Source organism: Saimiri boliviensis, chromosome 7 (genome assembly GCF_048565385.1).
Source record: "Saimiri boliviensis isolate mSaiBol1 chromosome 7, mSaiBol1.pri, whole genome shotgun sequence".
NCBI lineage: Eukaryota > Metazoa > Chordata > Mammalia > Primates > Cebidae > Saimiri > Saimiri boliviensis.
This window is the reverse complement of record NC_133455.1, coordinates 87,987,895-88,007,103: the sequence shown is the minus strand read 5'-3', so window position 1 is coordinate 88,007,103 and position 19,209 is coordinate 87,987,895. Positions and strand designations below refer to the sequence as shown.

General features: G+C 45.4%; 2 protein-coding genes across 2 annotated transcripts in view; one reads left to right on the top strand and one right to left on the bottom strand.

The window, feature by feature from the left end:
• The window catches only part of SSPN (sarcospan), a 107,818-nt gene extending 91,614 nt beyond the window's left edge, over positions 1-16,204 (bottom strand). The window contains exon 1 of the mRNA XM_074402940.1: positions 16,151-16,204. The gene's annotated coding sequence lies outside the window, so the exon portion shown is untranslated. The remainder of the gene's footprint in view (positions 1-16,150) is intronic.
• On the top strand, positions 13,187-16,367 carry BHLHE41 (basic helix-loop-helix family member e41). Its single transcript, XM_039472017.2, has 5 exons — positions 13,187-13,586; positions 13,721-13,784; positions 14,119-14,226; positions 14,558-14,669; positions 15,144-16,367. Exons 1-5 carry the CDS (start codon positions 13,204-13,206, stop codon positions 16,235-16,237), a joined length of 1,761 nt encoding a protein of 586 aa, XP_039327951.1. The 5' UTR covers positions 13,187-13,203; the 3' UTR covers positions 16,238-16,367.
• The last annotated feature ends 2,842 nt before the right edge of the window (positions 16,368-19,209 follow it).

Here is a 19,209-nt window from a genome sequence, read left to right as displayed (position 1 = left end):
TTTTAGGGTGGGGGGCGGTCCTGGAACCAATCCCCTGTGGATACCGAGACAGCTGTTAATATTCAAGGTAGCAGGCCAGACGCAGTGGCTCATGCCTGTAATCCCGGCACTTTGGGAGGCTGAGGTGAGTGGATCACTTGAGGTCAAGAGTTTGGGACCAGCTTGGCCAACATAGTGAAACTCATCTCTACTAAACTACAAAAAAAAATTAGCTGGGCGTGGTAGTGGGTTCCTGAAATCCCAGCTACTCAGGAGGCCGAGGCAGGACAATCACTTGAAAACAAGGGGCAGGAGTCACAATGAGCCAAGATTTCACCACTGCACTCCAGCCTAGGCAACAGAGCAAGACTCCATTCAAATATAGATACACACACATATATACATATATACACACATATATATACATATTCAAGGTAGTGACACTTATTGGACATCTTCTACATGTCAGAAATAATAGTCACCTCACAACAGGCATATAAGATTCTCATTCTAAAAGTGAGGATACTGAGGTTTAGGGAAGTTCAAAACCTTGCTTCTCCCAACTAGGCAAACAGGTATGCGCAAAGCTTAACCTATGCTCACAGTTTCAGACCCTAAAGCCATGCTTTCTGGCATCATGAAGCCTTGCTTCTCTAAACAAAAATCATGGATGATAAACAGAAATGCTGAATTTTTGTCTGGCTTTTTGGGAGGCCACTGTGCAAAGAGGCAGTCAAGGTTATGGGCAACGACTCTGCAGCCACAGTGCTTTATTTGAATCCTGGCTCTGCCATTTACTATCTGTGCAACCCAGACAAATTACTTAACCTGTGCCACAGCTTCTTCCTTTTCTGAATGGCATTATCACACTACCTCTGTCAAAGGGTTGTTGAGCAAATAAATGAGTAAAACTTGCAAAACACTAAAAGAGAGCATGGCACAGAGTAACTGCCACAAAAGTCTTGCTATTGTGAATAGAATGGCTGAGATAAAGAAGAAACAAGTCAAGATACCTCCCATGGCTAGCTAACAAAGTTTGAAACTTAATTCACCTATGTCATTCATTTAAGACCTGAACAAGGCTTCAACTTACGGCAAAGCATGGACTAACAGGATTCCCCCCCTCTCCCACCCATTTGTGCACAAATGTGGAACTATGTGACTTCTCAGAGGAACTGTCTAAATAGCATGATTTAAAAGGATAAGGTTGTGACCAGTACTGCCTATTTCCAAGTAGCACATGAAGTACGGGGGACTCTTAACGATGTCTCATTAATGAAAAATCATGTTGACAGATCTGGCCTTCGGTTTTATTATTATTCACCTATTACTAGAGGAAAGGGTAATTGAAAGCAACAGGTTTACCTCTTGAACTTAAAATGTTACTCAATTCATCAATTATTTTCATACAGCCATATTTTCTATGACACTCATACTTTTAACCAAGCAGCTCAAATGGAAAAAAATAATAGCTGCCATTTATTGCTCACCTACTAGAATGCGGGTGTTCTCTGCACGTTGTCATAGACACGCAATAAACAGTCAGAGGGAGGTACTGCTGTCTCTCTGAATTACATTTGAGAAAACAGACTCATTCATAATTTGTCCAAGGTCACACAGCTACTCAGGGGTAAACAGCATTTAAACTCAGGTCCTTTTGATCTTTAAAGCCCAAGTCCATACCAACTCTGCCATCATTAACAGCAACATGAAACATACTCATCCCTTAGTATCTGTGGGATATTGGTTCCAGGACCTCCAGCGGATATCAAAATCCTCGAGTGCACAAGGCCCTGACATAAAATGGCATAATATTTTATATATAGCCCACACACATCATCCTATATACTTTAAAGCATCTTTAGATTACTTATACCGCCTAATACAACGTAAGTGCTGTACAAATAGTTAAACTGCATTGTTTAGGGAATAATGACAAGGTAAAAATATCTGCACATGTTCAGTACAGACACAATTTACTTTTAAATAGTTCTATTCCAAGGCTGGTTGAATCCATGGATGGGGGCCCACAGCTATGGAGGGTGGACTGTATGAAATATGAAACAATGTGATATGTCTATTTCATTACCATTGGTAACGTCTGAAGCAGCATTTCTAAAACAGAATAAAAAGCCTGGGCTCCAGAAAAATCATTAGTGCCATTACTCAGTAACAAAATTGACCCAGAACTGTATCTCAGCTGGATCACCACTGGCAGTGCAGGACTGTTGAGCAGGTGTGAAATCAGACCCAGGCCTGCTGATGGCTTACAGTCACTGGGGCTATGTTTGGCAAGTGTAGTTTGATTTTGCAAGAAGCCCTTGATCAGAAAAATCAATGCTTTCTTTTTGAATACATAATTAGGAAGTTAGAGCTCTGTCTTTTTGCAAGTACGAGTGCCAGGAGCAAATGCAAAGTTGGTTTGAAGGTGATGGTTGAAGTGTTTCTGACCCAATTTCCAGCCTATTAAGGGCATAACCAACTGACCACTTCCAGGAGAATTCCTCCACATGTGCAGCACATCCTCCAGACATGGCCCCTGCCTCCTGCATCTTGCCCCAGCTCTCTTTTGTCTGTACTGACCCCTCGCTCCTTGCCTCCTCTGTGCCTACCAGCTTGGCATCCTGATGGACTGGCTTCCCTGACTCTCAATCCTCCCACTTTGTTCCGGAGTCTGAGGCTTGACTCCTACATCCTGGCACAGTGCTTGCTTCTTTCTGCACTCCTGGTAACCAAGCTCTTTGGCTCTGCCCCAGGACCCCCTCCTGTGATCCACTCAGTCCAGCAAACCTGTAAACACAGTTTGCCAGGCCAAATTCTGCGCCCCCTCCCCACTTCTGGCCTCTGAGAGCCATGCCCTGGATGTTACCTCATCAACCCACAGTCTATAGAACACCTGTGGAATTCGATTGGACTAGCTCCAGCTTTTACAGTCTCTCTGACTTGCTAATGCATACTGTGAAAGGAAGTAAAAGTTCTGTAAGTGAGAAACTCCAACTTACCAAGGCTGCTAGGGAGCAGAGCTTATTGCCTTCTGGGCACAGAACACATACATCCTGGTACAATGACCAAGAGCAATTCCACAGCCACAGGTCCTACCCCCCAACCAGAACTTCCCACTACTTCACTAAAGCCTCTGCCAGACTACTGGGTTTCCTGCAATATCAGGAGCACTTTATGATTCTTCACAGTACCTACTATCTCATCTCCACATGCCTGGTAAAGCCAAAAATAAATATACAGTACTCCAAGTATAGTGAGGGTGTCCCTGCCCATAAAAGCCACACCAGTATTAGGAAAGTCCTAGTGGGGGATGGGAGGGTGGGAGCCAGAATTATATTCCCCATCTCCAGCAGGTACAAGGACACTTCAAATGTTATGTGGCTTGGTTATGACCCACCATTCAAGTGTTTTCCTGGAACGAAGCCAACTTCAGTGTATAGAGGATTTGGTGGAGCATATTTAGGAATCATCCAGAAAAGTTGTATGTCTGTTCTGTGGAAAAGTCATATGAGTCTTTCAGAGAATTACAGGCACAAAGGGAGTTGACAGAAGGAGACAAATCCAAATCTGGTCTAGGAGCTCAGAGAAGCCTTCTTGGAGACAGTGATATTTCAGATGACACCTGAAGACTGAGTAGGGGGAAGAGAGAGGAGGAGCACTGGGGAAGTGGGAACAAAACATTCTAATCAATCAAAACAGTATGAGTGAAGGACCTGAGACAGCAAGAGCAGGGTACATTAAAAAATATTTTTTGAAAGAAAGCTGGTATGCTAGATTCTAGAAAGAGGGGCAGAGAGATGAGCGATGAGGCTGAGATGTAGGCAGGAGCTAAATCATATTCAGGCCACTGAAGAGTTTCAAGTTTGATTTTAACTTAATGGAAATAGGAAGCTATTAAAGGGTTTTGATCAAGAGAATGACATGAGCAGAGAAATTGCTCTGGCTATAATACAGTGATTGAATTCAGTGCGGTGGAGGGAGAGAGAAGGAATACACAGTGGATGCAGTTGTGAGATGTCTGATGTCAACTCCACCAGCTCCACTGCCTTCTCCATTCTGTCCTCATTGCATAGTAGAAACTTGGAACCACATTTTCCAGAATCCCTTCCCCACCAGGTTCTAACTTAGATTCTGCCTTTGAGAGGCCCTTGTGCAAGATGTAGAAAGTGGCAGAGACACATCGTATTTCTCCCCTGGCAGCTGTGTGCAGATGTGAGGTTTACAGTGGCTCTGGACAAGCTCCTGTAAGTCAGCCTCTTTCACATGGCAGGCAGCTGAGCTCAATGGGATTCAGGATTCCTTGAACCAATTGATTGTCAAGATTTCCTGGAAGTCAACAGCAGTTTTTCCCAAAACTGATAATCCCAGATTTTCCAAAGTTTATGATTATGCCTTTAATCTCCTCCGTCAAATTGCTCCTACTTGAAATATCTAGGGTGGTTTTTACCTTCCTTACTAAACCTGAACTGTTAAAATCTGGGAAGAAGCTCTTGCAGCATTTGCAGTGAGAAATTATCAGGACCTTGTCTGAAGTGTGGGCAGTTAGGATGAAAGGAAGATGGATTTATAGATACTGAAGAGGTGGAATCCTCAGATATTGTTATTCATTGGATGAGGGGAGTGAGGGAGATGAAGGGGTTAAGAGAGACCACTGTATTCTTTGATTAAAGGTCAGGCAGTCTTGCTAAATTTGCCTTCCAGTCCCTGTACCTGAAAGGGATGTGGACATCAAGCTGACCAAATCCACAAGCCCTGTCAGGTCCCTTTACATGTTGAACTGCTGAGGTTAAAGAACTGAGGGAGTCAAATATATGATGAGGAAGTTTTCCTTTGCAGGATGTGAAAATCTATGTGTTGGAGGTCATGAGTCATTATAATGAGTTATCTTCTTGTATGAAACCATTCCGGCCTTCTCTGGAGCAATGGACATTAGCTAAGTCTAATCCTATCCAAATCTCCTACTAAAAGAAACCTGCTAGAAACCTGCTTGACAATGACCAAGCAACGGGGGTCAGGGTGAGGGCCGAGGGGCTGGGAGTGATAAGGAGCTTCCTATCAGAGACTACAGAGGGTGTGGAACACAAAGGAGTAGACCAAATTACAATCCAGAGCAAAGTTAGCTTCCAACTCCAAAGAGAGAAAGTTCAAATGCTAAGCCATGAAAAGCGAAGATCACACTTGTCAAAGGAGGTGGCAGAATCCCAAGGGAGGGTGGAGAGCAGAACAGGAGCACAGATAGTGAAGCTGTATATACTTGGAAGGGGTGGGTGTTGAACAGGCATCCCTACCATCAGGGAACTAGGGCAAATTGAGGAGGTATGTGGATATAATGGAGATCTAGATGGTTCAGGGAAGCAGGGAAGACAGCCTTTTTTTTTTTTTTTTTTTTTTTTTTTTTTTTTTTTTGCCAGTGGTCTTTACAGGACAAGCCTTACCCACAGACCAAGGCCACTGACTACATTTTCTGGAATAATTCCTAAAGTGATTTCTAGAGAACTAGAGCTGTTTAAGTGTACCTCAAATGTACCAAAAAGGAGGATTTTTTGGAACATAAAATGGCTTTAGGATAACTATTTCACTTTTTTAGTGATCTTTTCTTTTAGAGAAATTTAATCCATAAAATTGTGAACCCATTGAAGACAAGATGCACTACTGAATCCCTAAAACCGATCACAGTGCACAGCTTATCCAAGCACAGTAACTACTCATTCAGCAGAGGAGGACTGGAGAGCAGATCCCAAGATGCAAGACAGGGGGCAGCTTTATTCAGTGGGCTAACCACACCCTTATCCATGTGTCTGTCCGTAGGGAAATACATGCAGAATTCCAATTCAAACACCAGAAATTCCAACTTAACTAGAATGGGGTTAAGAATTTCCCCTCCCACCATCTTCCTCATCTCTCAGCAACTTCTCTAAACACCAACCCTCTGGCAGTGGCTCCCATGACCTGAAGTAGAGCTTCACCAAGGGAGGTGAAATGCTTGGATAAGAGATCCTCTCAGGGGCTGAGGGGAGAAGGCAACTAATTGGTAAAACTCAAAACTTGGGCAGGGTACGGTGGCTCACACCTATAATCCCAGCACTTTGGGAGGCTGAGGTGGCTTATCATGAGGTGAAGAGATCGAGACCATCCTGGCCAACATAGTAAAACCTCATCTCTACTAAAAATACAAAAATTAGCCAGGCATGGCAGTGTGAGCCTATAGTCCCAGCTACTTGGAAGGCTGAGACAGGAGAATCACTTGAACTCAGGACGTGGAAGTTGCAGTGAGCCAAGATCATGCCACTACACTCCAGCTTGGTGACAGAGTGAGACCCCATCACAACAACAAAACTCCACTCCTGCCAGTGAGAACACCCAGGAGCACACCTAGGTCCCTACTGCCTGGCTTTGCCATTACTACTGACAACATACAAGCTACCTAAGGTATCTGAGCCTGAATTTGTTCATCTGTAAAGTAGAGTTAACGGTGCCTAGTTCAAAGCATTGAGAGAACTGGCATTGTTTATAAGACACACCTGTCTTAACACCTGTCCACAGTAAACTGCTCCAAAGATACATTCTCTTCCAGCATTCATGTCCCAATACCAGTCGTAGAAATAAGCCCCTCTGCTCCCATTGCACCACATTCACTTACCTCTTCTTTCCTTCCTCATCTATTGTAGAACCAGCTGGATAGTGTAGCTCTCCCACAATCTTCTGACCCTAAAGCAATTGTATCCCACATAAATGTGGTTAGAAATGAATGGAGTGCAAAATCCTAGCTGCATTCAAGGAACTGTCAGAGTGCCTTTCTCCTGGATGTTGCTCTCTTCAAGCCAATTGCCAGAGGCAGAAGGCACAGCTGCAGGAACAGAACAACCAGAGGATAGGTCTGCTACATAAAAAGAATCATTTCCAAGAAAACATACAGCTGCAATTTGCATTCCACATGAAAAAGAGCAAACTCTTATCAAATTTCCTCCCCAAGCAGATTTCTACAATTATTAGAACTTAAAAATACAGATATTAAGGACCATGTGCTTAAGGAGTTAGTTAAGTTTGTGCAATTGCAGACAGGAAGATTGACATTTTTCTGAAATTGGAATTAAATACCCTAATGTAATAAAATGATGCCAACTCATACGGCATAATAGAGGGGAACAGATTCACTGATGAAGAAAGAAGAGGACATGAACAAACCATTTTCTTTAGTCACATCACTGCAGAGATGGCTAGTGCCAACCCAGTATCCAGTTTCCACTTCCCCTTTACTAAAAGAGCCCCTATGTTGCTGTGGAGCCTCAGCTAGAAAACTGCATTTCTAACCCCTTGCAGTGGGATTGGACAAGGAGATGGGTGGAGCCTGTAAGAGAAGCTCCTTAAAGGGGCCTTGCTCAGCGGGCAGGCAGGCTTTCATCCTTCCCTGCATGAGTTCCTGCAGCCATCTTATGACCATGAGGCAATCTTGTGGACGGACACTGGCAGAGAATGGAAAAGCAGAAGTCTGCGACACTGATGGCACTTTTACCACTTCTCGTTACTCCCGGACTGTTTACCTCAGATTTCGTTTATGTGACCAAAAAAGAACTTCCTAATTTGTTTAAGTTGCTGTTATTTTGGCTGAAATACAGATTTTAACAGATATACATAGCCTAGATGTAATCAGTTTCCTTACTAATGGTGATTGTAAGTTAATACCAGAACCATATTACTTTTTGGGTAATTTTATATATGATTTATTGCTTTAGCTGTTAAATAAAAATTTTTATAGCAATAGTTTTGAGTGTAAGTCTAGATTAAACCCTCCCTAGCTAGTTTGTTGTTGTTGTTGCTTTTATCAAGTAGGAGTATCTTTCTAAAGCTGGAAGAAGTATCTATTACCGATAGCTCTCTGCACCAGGTGGACGCCATCTGACAATTGATTTAAGGACCCTATGAAGCCCATAGTGGGTGGGTGAGAGAAGTGGCTATTTAGTGTATCTTATTTCTATTTGAATGTGCTTCACATTGTACAAACATGTTTCTCTTTGAGGATTTTTCCAAGAATTTTCATCAGCAGTAACAAGGAAAACACAAACATTAAAAGGCCCCTCTTCCTGCAGACTTCCACCATCAAACTAGTCCAGGAGAATCCAGAGAAATGGTAGAGAACACTTTCTGAAAATCCTTATGGGGCTGTCATCTTTTCCTCATGCTACTTTTCCAGTCTCATTTGGAATCCACCTCAATCAGTATGAGAAGCACATAGGCAGCAGGAAGGACCAGGCAGATACTTAGGGGCAGAAGGGCCAGGGAATCCTCCTATTGCCCTCTTTGGGCTTGGCTCTCTCCTAGTTGTCTTTTGCATGTTAAGCAGGAATGTTGAGCACACATGAAATTCAGAACAGCCTGCATGAATGGTTTTGATCATCACATAAATACAAATATACAAATGATTACAGCAGGAATAAAATTTATTTCCAGTACTCAATATTATCTACTCCTTGAAGCTATGCAAAGACTAATAAGTGCATAAACTTCTTGAGCAGTGTTACATAAATATAAAACATGATTCACAGGTATCTTTAAAGCCACAGACACATTAATTGATAGTCTATAGAAAGACTTAAGTTTCTTTACAAATTAAAAGGGGACACATGTGCTGTTTCTGCTCATTTGCTGAGTATGCAACTGGAAAACCCCATCTTCTATTCTGGGATTTAAAGTCTGGTACCTTCAGCAAATTAACACCATCAATATTTTAAAGTCATACTGGCTTTGGTGGGTAGCAGTGGAATTGCTGTCCCTCCTTGAATCCTTCTCTGAGGCACCCTTTCTTCTGTGGTGTGCCTGACAACATTAACCCTTCTCCCTTGAGCACAGGTGAGCGCCAAGAGCAGAAATTCCTCGGGAAGCTTTTGTAAGCCCAGATCCCACTCGCTATCTCTGCTATCCCTGCCAGGCCTTGATTTTAGCATCAGTCCAAAACTTTTTTAGATTTTTATGGACTCTGCTTAACCTTGATGTAGAATGTCTGTAGATTCTTGTCCGCTGTCTAAAACAGAGGTGATCAAGAAAGGTTTCTGCCCTTCAGATGGATCATTTTCACAGCGTCACAGGCAGGAGACTCCATGCCCTGAGGCAGATCTTGGGCCTTTAAGACCATCAGAAATGCAGTTAGTTTGGATCAGACCTGGGTTCCTAAAACCCTGGAGTCAGTTCCGCAGAAGGACAGTATGGCTTGCAGAATCCTAAAGAGGAAGAAAACCTCTATTCCCCATGGAATCTTTAATCTTTTCAGGCGAGTTCTGTTTCTGTTGGAAATCCAAGACTTTGCAAACAGGATAAGACCTTCTAAAGTCACAGGGTGAATATAATGAGTGCAGGACTTAGGCTAGTTATGCAGGGGGGAGAACTGGGCTAAGTATTTCCTTTCATTAGTGTCTATATAGATAGTGATTTCCTTAACTAAAGAAAAGCAATGGAAACAGCTTCCCCCTCACCTACTAAAAGGAGGAAGATGGATATCTTTAATTGAAAGCAAAGAATCACAAAATTCTTTAATTATAAGCTCAAAGGGGCTTTGAGCTCATCTTGTATCTTGGCTTTCAGCAGGATGGCATTAAGCTTTCCTAAAAAGATAAGACTCAACCTATTTTTAAACATATCCAAAGAGGACATTCCAGTTTCTGTTCCTTTGTTAGACAGGGGACTTTTTTTCCCTTTCTAACCTCACCACAGGTGAACTTTTCCTATTACTAACCTGAAGTCTTCACATTCGAGTTTGGCTTAGTTTGCTCAGCAGAGCTGGTGAACAGCTAGTTACCATCAGCCTTTTCTAAACTGTACCTCCATCTGTCCATCTGTATAAAATTATAACAATTAATTAAGATATTTGGATTTAAATAAATAAATTTGAAGCTAGATGCCAACTGAATGACTCACTGACATGGCAAAAGATTGCATCCCTTCTTTTTGCCATAGCTTTTCTTATTTCTGCCATTAGCTCTAACGCTAACAACTCTCCCTTTTCCATCTCTCTTGCAAAATTCCCACACACAAGTTCACTAACACACACACAAACACACACATGCAAATGTGCACACTTATACTGGTAAATAGAAAAGCATCCCTGAAGCAACTAGTTAACACTTACACCTTACCCCTCACTATTCATAGTGAGGGGTAAGAGTTCAGGGTCCAGACTCTGGAACCCACTGTCTGGGCTTAAATCCTGGCTCTGGAACCTTGGAAACATTTTGTAGTCTCACTGTGTAAGCATGTTCTCATCTGTAGAATGGAAACAATAACAGTGTCTATCTTATAGGGTTGTGGAAATGATTAATGAGTTAATACATCAAAAACTCTTTGAATCCAGTCTGGTACTCTCATCCTAAATGCTATAGAGTTGTTAGCTATTCTTATAACCTTCTTGCAGCAAAGGGATATTCAGAGGCATCAAACTATGCCCAGTATTCCAGATGCCAAGAGTTTGAAAAAGAACAGGAGTGAGATTCAAGTTTAAGGAAACCAAGAAGAGTCACCAGAGTGAAAGATAAAAGAAAAAAAAGGGCAAAAAGCAAACAGGAGAGATTGACAAAACGACAGAGAAAGGACAAAAGCTGGTATTTAACAGGGAAAAGGTAGCCAGAGGAGAGCATAAGGGAAAGGAAGATAAAGAAGAAATGGAAAAGAGAAACATTAGTAAAAAGGTGAGTATGTAAAGGAAAGACAGAAAAGAAGAGAAAAACAGGACCAAGAACAACAAAGGAGATCAAAAACTGGAAAGACCCCATTTGCAGTTTAAGTAGGTATCACCGGAAAAGGGGAGTGGAAGAGAAAACAAAACTATTGGCTATGGAAGCAGGGAAGCTTGGGGCAGAAGGGATGGGGGAGAAAGGAGGCTGGAAGTGGTAAGGTAATAGGCTGCATTTGTTATTTGCAGCTTTTTTTCTCTTTAAATTATGGGGCTCTGCAAGCTCACTTAACGCACCCTTGAGCCTCAACGCTCCTGACCCTGTTCCTCCTATTCCAACTTGCTTTTAATCTCTACCCCAGACTTAGCCCGCCAGGTTTGCTCTGGTCAGATGTCTGCCTTGTGCTTTTGGCCCGACAAGGCCAAAATGCAGTGATCCAGTCTTTATTTCATTTTCCCTAACCAGTCATCATTTTCAAGTGAAATTGAGCTCTGGAGCAAATATTTACATCCCCTTTCTACTCCAAACATTCAGAAATCTAGAAGGGGAACTGGTGTTTTAATCTTTAAATTATTCGTCTAACGGCATTCCCATTTTTGGACAATTAAGAAGAGGTAAAAACGATACAGTACGACAGGAATAGGTCGATTTTAGGACTCCGACATACCCTCCCTATATTAAAGGGACTTAATCACTTAACCTTTTGGAAAGAGGAGAGAGATTGGACCGAGGTTTAAAATAAAGTCAGCATTTTAAAAATACTTTTTAAATTAAGAATCATCGTGGTTAAATTGCATCGTGATGAAAATACGTCCCCCTATTTGAGGAAGTCGAGAGTCCGTAAAAGGCCCTCTTAACAGATGAACTGAACGGACCGCGAGCGTCTCCTCACGCCGGGGTGATCCTGGGCCGCCGCCGCCGCCGCCGCCGCCCGAGTCACGAAGCCAGACGCAGTGCGCGTCTCCGCCCAGGACTCCCGAGACTGCAGCAGTGCGAGCGGCCGCCGCGGCCCGGGCTGCTCCTGGAGTCTGGGAGGAGACGCGACTCCCGCAGACACGTGACCTCCTCCCAGCCGCCGCTTCCCGCGACCCAGATCCGTCCCCGGAACCCGTGCCCGGTGGGGCGGGCTGGGGGACACGTAGCGGGCGCCCCAGTCCCTGCTGCGCCCCGGTGCGTGTACCTTCGGCGTTCTTCTCCCCTCGGGTCACTTATCACTTGCAATAATGAATGTTTCGGAGATCACCCCCAAGAGAATGTAAATATCCCTCTCGGTGCAAAAACAAAACAAACAAACAAAAAACCCTTGGTTTCATCTCTGTGCCTTTATGTATATCCAGAGGAATAGATATCCCCTCCATCCCACCCCTGGGAGTCCCTCAGGACATGCTTTCCCCTGGGCTGGCACGGCGACGTGGGCAGTGCGCATCCCCGGGCACCTCCCGGTAACTCTCACTAGCAGTGAGTCATGCTCCCAGGGTGGCTCTGGGGAAAGGTAACCCGGCTCTTGCTGGCCTGTGCTTCCCGGCGCCGAGCGCAGCCGCTGCCGGGAGAGCGCGCGCGCGCACGGGTTCCCCGAGCAGTGATGTGGCAGCAGCGGCAGGTCGGATCACGTTGCTGGCCCTGTGCTGGTACCCGTTTGAGACAGGATTAAGGAGGGAGGCTTTGGAGGTGCCAGCGGTAGTAAACGTGGGCTCTGCACACTCCGGGCGTCTCTTATCGCGCGGGGGGGGCGGGGGTTTGGGGAAAGCACGTAGCGTCTCCGGAGGCTCGGAATGCGGCGGAGTTGAGCGGGTGGGTGATAAATGCTGCATTGCTTTTCTGCGGTAGCCCCTCTCGTGCCACCCTCATTCTCCCTCCCCAATCCCCACTCAACCCCGGCTAGCTCCCTGCCGCCGCTTTCCTCCAGGAGCACACGCGGCCCCAAACGTCGTCATCTGCTGCTGTGATTAGTGGCACCGCAATTCCGGCTGCTGCGGGGAAGTTTAGGTGGCCCAGGGAAGCCGTGTCACCGAAAGACACTTGGATTGCGACATTCTGAACCAGTGACAACGTTTTCATGTATCTTAAATCCTTCAAAGAGCGGACTGCAAGTTGCTCCTTCTCCGGGACAACCTCCACCCAGCGCCCGGGAGTCCCCCCCAGGCCACTGATCAGTGAACAAACAAGTCTCCAAAATTGCCTTTGGAATTGAAGTTTACCCACCGCGAATTCTCTTTCTCTTTCCTTTCTGTGGTTCAAACCAACAGCACAATCGGTGGAAAAGCAAAAAGCCACGTTCACATTCCTGCACCGTAATAACGGACGAACCCAGGGAGTCGCATTTCCGAGCCAAGGAAGCTCAGGCTGCCCCGCACCCCTGCACCCCCACTCCCCCCTCCCCCTGCTGACTGCACCGCCTTAGGGAAGATGAATAGCTTGGCCGAAGTTGTTTTTCCTTTCCGGTGGCCCTGACCAGGTGTCCCCGCCCCCTCCCGCCGTTCTCCTCCTTTCGCCGCCTTCTCCCGACGCCCCCTCCCGGCCCGGCCCCTCCTCCCCCGCCCCCCTCCGGGCTGGACCGCGGATGGTACGTTCCGCACGTGAGCTGGGTGCTGGTCTGGCCGGCGACGCGCGTGCCCTGTGGCCAAACACTGCCTGGAGTGAGAGCAAACTACCAGCGCAGTGGGGCCGGCGCGAGTGTGCGTGTGTGTGCGTGTGTGTGTGCGAGCGCGGTGGTGGGGGGGGACCAACTGCTTCACACTTTCAACACTGCACTGAAGAGGGAGAGCGAGAGAGAGAGACTGGAGACGCAAAGATCCCCCCAAGATCTCCCAAGCCTACCGTCCCACAGATTATTGAACAGAGCCCCAAAAATCGAAACAGAGGAAACGAACAGCAGTTGAACATGGACGAAGGAATTCCTCATTTGCAAGAGAGACAGTTACTGGAACACAGAGATTTTATAGGGTAAGGTGCACGCACCCTTGCAAATATCTGTCTAGGCTTTGGTTTGATTTTTTTCTTCTCCAGAAAGTGGTATGGGGCTTGCAAGGACAGAGCCCCTCCCCGAATGGTGCCTGATGCTGATTTCTGTTTTGCAGACTGGACTATTCCTCCTTGTATATGTGTAAACCCAAAAGGAGCATGAAACGAGATGACACCAAGGTAAGTGTAGTTCCCGATGTTCCTCATAACCTGCATGGATAGTTAATTAGGGCCATTGATTTCACAGTGAAGCTCTGCCCGCAAATATAATTCAGCCCCTGGGCTTCCACAACTGTGAATTTTAAGTGACTTGCTGGGTACCCTCAGGGGGATATTAAACATCATACCTGAATATAAATTGCATTGCAGAACAGTCCAGAGGAAAGGAAAGAGGTTTCTTGGGTGTAGTTTGTCACACAGTATGTTTGGGGGGGGGGGGGCAGATGAGGGTAATATCCAATAAGTGAATGTTTCGCTTATTGTTTTCTCTCTTCCACGACTCTCATATATTAAGGATACCTACAAATTACCGCACAGATTAATAGAAAAGAAAAGAAGAGACCGAATTAATGAATGCATTGCTCAGCTGAAAGATCTACTGCCTGAACATCTGAAATTGACAGTAAGATGCACATTTTCATTCTTTGCCGCTCTCCAAGGGCGTGTTAATAGCCTGGTGCGACTCCCAGAAAATACGAGAATAAATGTAAATATAAGTTCCTAACTTACAACTTGTGCTATACTGTACAGAGTTTCCCTCAAACTCAGAGTAGGTGCTCCCAGCTGAAGGCAAGAAATCATTTATAACCTGTCTTGTGGAAAGCTCAAGAAGTATAAGAATAGTACTTCTTTCCAAGAGGTTACTTAAATTGCTGTGCTGAATGGACAGCCATTCAAGCCAAGTGTGTGTTTTTAAGTAACCAAGTGCCTCTTTCTTTTTTGCACTACTGCAGACTCTGGGGCATCTGGAGAAAGCCGTAGTCTTGGAATTAACTTTGAAACACTTAAAAGCTTTAACCGCCTTAACCGAGCAGCAGCATCAGAAGATAATTGCTTTACAGAATGGTAAGTCAGTTCAAGGAGGCCAGCCTACCCCGATGAAGCGGGGTAGCCTACAGGGGAGCAGTGTCAGGGCTCCCTCACCCGTACCCCACCTCCTTCCGTGGGCCCAAGGGTTCTCTTTCATTTGTTACATTGCTTATACTTTCCCTTCATTGGAAAGATCCCATTTCCCGAAGCATCCTAGAGGCTTTCAGTAGAACTCGGAGGAATCAGGTTTTTATTTAAAGTGGCGGTTGTACCCTCTCCACTTTGGTTTTCAGCTGGGAGGAGAGCGCCCCCTCCCCGCTCCGCACCTCCGCCACCCTCCCCTTATCTCGGCAACCGGTGGATTATATCACTTGAATACTGGGGGAAAACCGAGATCACTTTAGTCGATGCAGAGCCCACGTGATAAGCAGATGTTTTAACGTGGGTATGTTTCTTCTTGCCTCCACTTCTCCGTCCCCCACTCCCACCCCCACCCCATCTTCATCCTAGGGGAGCGATCTCTGAAATCGCCCATTCAGTCCGACTTGGATGCGTTCCACTCGGGATTTCAAACATGCGCCAAAGAAGTCTTGCAATACCTCTCCCGGTTTGAGAGCTGGACACCCAGGGAGCCGCGGTGTGTCCAGCTGATCAACCACTTGCACGCCGTGGCCACCCAGTTCTTGCCCACCCCTCAGCTGTTGACTCAACAGGTCCCTCTGAGCAAAGGCACCGGCGCTCCCTCGGCTGCCGGGTCCGCAGCCGCCCCCTGCCTGGAGCGCGCGGGGCAGAAGCTGGAGCCCCTCGCCCACTGCGTGCCGGTCATCCAGCGGACTCAGCCTAGCGCCGAGCTCGCCGCCGAGAACGACACGGACACCGACAGCGGCTACGGCGGCGAAGCCGAGGCCCGGCCGGACCGCGAGAAGGGCAAAGGCGCGGGTGCGAGCCGCGTCACCATCAAGCAGGAGCCTCCCGGGGAGGACTCGCCGGCGCCCAAGAGGATGAAGCTGGATTCCCGTGGCGGCGGCGGCGGCCCGGGGGGCGGCGCGGCGGCGGCGGCAGCCGCGCTCCTGGGGCCCGACCCTGCCGCCGCGGCCGCGCTGCTGAGACCCGACGCCGCCCTGCTCAGCTCGCTGGTGGCGTTCGGCGGAGGCGGGGGCGCGCCCTTCCCGCAGCCCGCCGCCGCCGCGGCCCCCTTCTGCCTGCCCTTCTACTTCCTCTCGCCTTCTGCAGCCGCCGCCTACGTGCAGCCCTTCCTGGACAAGAGCGGCCTGGAGAAGTATCTGTACCCGGCGGCGGCCGCCGCCCCGTTCCCGCTGCTGTACCCCGGCATCCCCGCCCCGGCCGCCGCCGCCGCCGCCGCCGCCGCTGCCGCCGCCGCCGCCGCCTTCCCCTGCCTGTCCTCGGTGTTGTCGCCCCCTCCGGAGAAGGCGGGCGCCGCCGCCGCGACCCTCCTGCCGCACGAGGTGGCGCCCCCTGGGGCTCCGCACCCCCCGCACCCGCACGGCCGCACCCACCTGCCCTTCGCCGGCCCCCGCGAGCCGGGGAACCCGGAGAGCTCTGCTCAGGAAGATCCCTCGCAGCCAGGAAAGGAAGCCCCCTGAATCCCTGCGTCCCAAAGGCCGGAGGTTCAAGCGGAGTGAGAAGTAAAAACACCCTTAACGTCTTTAAGGGAGGAAGTGTGATAGATGCACGACAGGCATAAACAAGAACAAAACAGGTGTTTTGTGTACATTTGGAGTTCCTGTTTTGCTCATTCCTCACCACCCCACCCTCCACACACTAACATCCCTTTCTTCCCCCCACCAGCTGTAAAAGATCCTTTACGAAAGACATTGGTTCTTTTTTCTTTTTTTTTAAATAATCCCCCAAATAAGTTTTGCCCTCTTTTAGGCCATGTTCCATTATCTCTTAAAATTGGAATCGAATTCGAGAGGGAGTAAGAAGAGTGTTCTGTGGGTGAGCTAGGTGAACCGGGTTAGGGGGAAGATGCTAACACCGTTGACGTCTTGACTGCAGTTGACATGGAACAGCAGGTAGTTATCTAGAGCTACTTCTTAAAGCTGCCCTGACTGTTTTAGGAGGCTTTCCACAAACAGATTGAGGATCTTTTAGAATTAAATTTACTCTTCGCTGTTTTATAATATTCAGCTTTCTGAAAGGCATATATGTTTCAAAGAAGTGAGGGTGCAGTTGCTCACGTTGCAACCTATTCTGAAGTGGTTTAAATGGTATCTCTTAATAACTTGCACTTATTAAAGAAACACGGAGCTGGGCCATCGTCAGAACTAAGTCAGGGAAGGAGACGGATGAGGAAGGCCAGAATCATTCCTAGTACATTTGCTAACACTTTATTGAGAAATTGACTATGAATCAATGGACTCACCTTAATTTCTTCTTAGTCCATATATAGATACCTATCTATACAGATTTCTATCCATAGATAGGTACCTATACATATGTATCTCAAGTGCATCTATTTCCACTCTCATTAATCATGTTCCTAAATTTTTATAATCTTACTGTAAAAAGTGCACTGAACTTAAAAAAAAAAAAAAACAAGTCCAAGCTGATACAGCCTATATTCTGTTAAATGACAAAAGTGAATGAAAGCATTTAACTTGTCAGTTTTGATTGGAGATGCTGTAAAGATGTGGAATGAAGTCCTGTGAGGCCTTCCTATCTCCAAGTCTATGTATTTTCTGGAGACCAAACCAGATACCAGATAATCACAAAGAAAGCTTTTTTAATAAGGCTTAAACCAAGACCTTGTCTAGATATTTTTAGTTTGTTGCCAAGGTAGCACTGTGAGAAATCTCACTTGAATGTTATGTAAGGGGTGAGACACAACAGTCTGACTATGAGTGAGGAAAATATCTGGGTCTTTTCGTCAGTTTGGTGCATTTGCTGCTGCTGTTGCTACTGTTTGCCTCAAACGCTGTGTTTAAACAACGTTAAACTCTTAGCCTACAAGGTGGCTCTTATGTACATAGTTGTTAATACATCCAATTAATGATGTCTGACATGCTATTTTTGTAGGGAGAAAATATGTGCTAATGATATTTTGAGTTAGAATCTCTCTTGGGGAGGATTTGCTGAAAAGTTGCACTTTTGTTGCAATGCTTATGCTTGGTACAAGCTTACGCTGTCTTAAATTATTTAAAAAAAAATAAATACTGTCTGCAAGAAACCAGCTGGTTTAGAAAAGTTTAGTATGTGAAGATAAACTAGAAATTATCTTTATATTCTCGTATTTTCAGCACTCCATAAGTTCTATTACCTAAATATTGCCACACTATTTTGTGATTTAAAAATTCTTACTAAGGAATAAAAACTTTAATATACAATATGATATTGTCTAATAATTAAAAAAGACATAATGGATGCTCTATTAGTTTTAAGATATCTGTGACTATAGGGATGCAAATCACTAAGGTTCTCAGATACACAGTTTTTTGTCATTGGCTTGATATCACACATTTCCAATCTCTTGCAAGCCTCCAGCCTCTGGCTGCACCTGCTTGTTCCCAGTGTATCTTAATGAAAAGTGCAAAAGAAAAACCTACCAATTAACTTGTGTGGTTGTTTATGTTAGACCCAATTTTCTATTGTTTTTATGATTGACAGGTTTTTCACTTTTCATCTATGACATCAGATAGCCTCTCTTGTATGGTCAGGTGTTTCTCTTTCACTGGGTCTCGTATAAATAGATGATCACATAGGGGTGCTTAATTTAAGAGCATTTTGGCTTCTTAATTTTTATAAAATAATTGTCATGGGACTTAATCATGGAATTCCAGGATAAGAATTTCTAGACTTTTCTCAAATTTCCATTCAGGTCTGTGATTTGATACAAACTGAGTGAAGGATTGTCAGCTTTTAGTTTCAGGAATGTTCTTTACAAACCCCTTGATTTTTGAACAATCTTTAAATGAGAGATTGTATAAGATGTAGAAAAAGTGCTCCCTCTGCTGACTTTATGGCAACTGAACTGCCAGTCATACAGTGTGGAGCCAGAAGGAACTACAGCTCATCCAGTCCCCTGCATTTGGTGATAGGAAAAAAAGAAAAAGGGAAGCCCAGAGATATTAAGTATCTTCCCAAGGTCATAGAGCTACCTAGAGTCAGCACTAGCACTAGCGGCCAGCTCTATTGTATTCCTCAGTCAGTGAACTACTTCCTATTACAGTATCTTGGACCTAGTAAGCTGAACTTGATTAGCCTTCAGGAAGCTTCATAACAAGCCATTAAAAAAAAAAAAAAAAAAAAAAAAAGGAAATTGAAATTAACACTAGAAAATTATGTAAGATTTTTGAGCATTGTTAATTTATTGAACTTTAGAAAAATAGTCTATCTCAATCAGAATAATGGGAAAAACAGAATTTCAAATATTTTGAGCTAGATTTTAAGGCTACTACTGTAGTAATATTAGTTTCATAACCAAAAAGGATTAAAACTAAATCAGAGGATAATACAATGTTTTTAGCATGTGTATAATTTTAGTATAATGAGATTAAAAAAACTTCAGAGTTGAGCCAGATTATATAGGTCAGTTGTTTAGTCCAAGTGCCCATAT

Excerpts from the sequence above, each read along its gene's own strand:
- BHLHE41 (XM_039472017.2), top strand. The coding sequence starts at position 13,204 with ATGGTACGTTCCGCACGTGAGCTGGGTGCTGGTCTGGCCGGCGACGCG. Across the intron at positions 13,587-13,720 it reads GAACACAGAGATTTTATAGG|ACTGGACTATTCCTCCTTGT; the intron begins GTAAGGTGCACG and ends TCTGTTTTGCAG. Across the intron at positions 14,227-14,557 it reads CTGAACATCTGAAATTGACA|ACTCTGGGGCATCTGGAGAA; the intron begins GTAAGATGCACA and ends GCACTACTGCAG.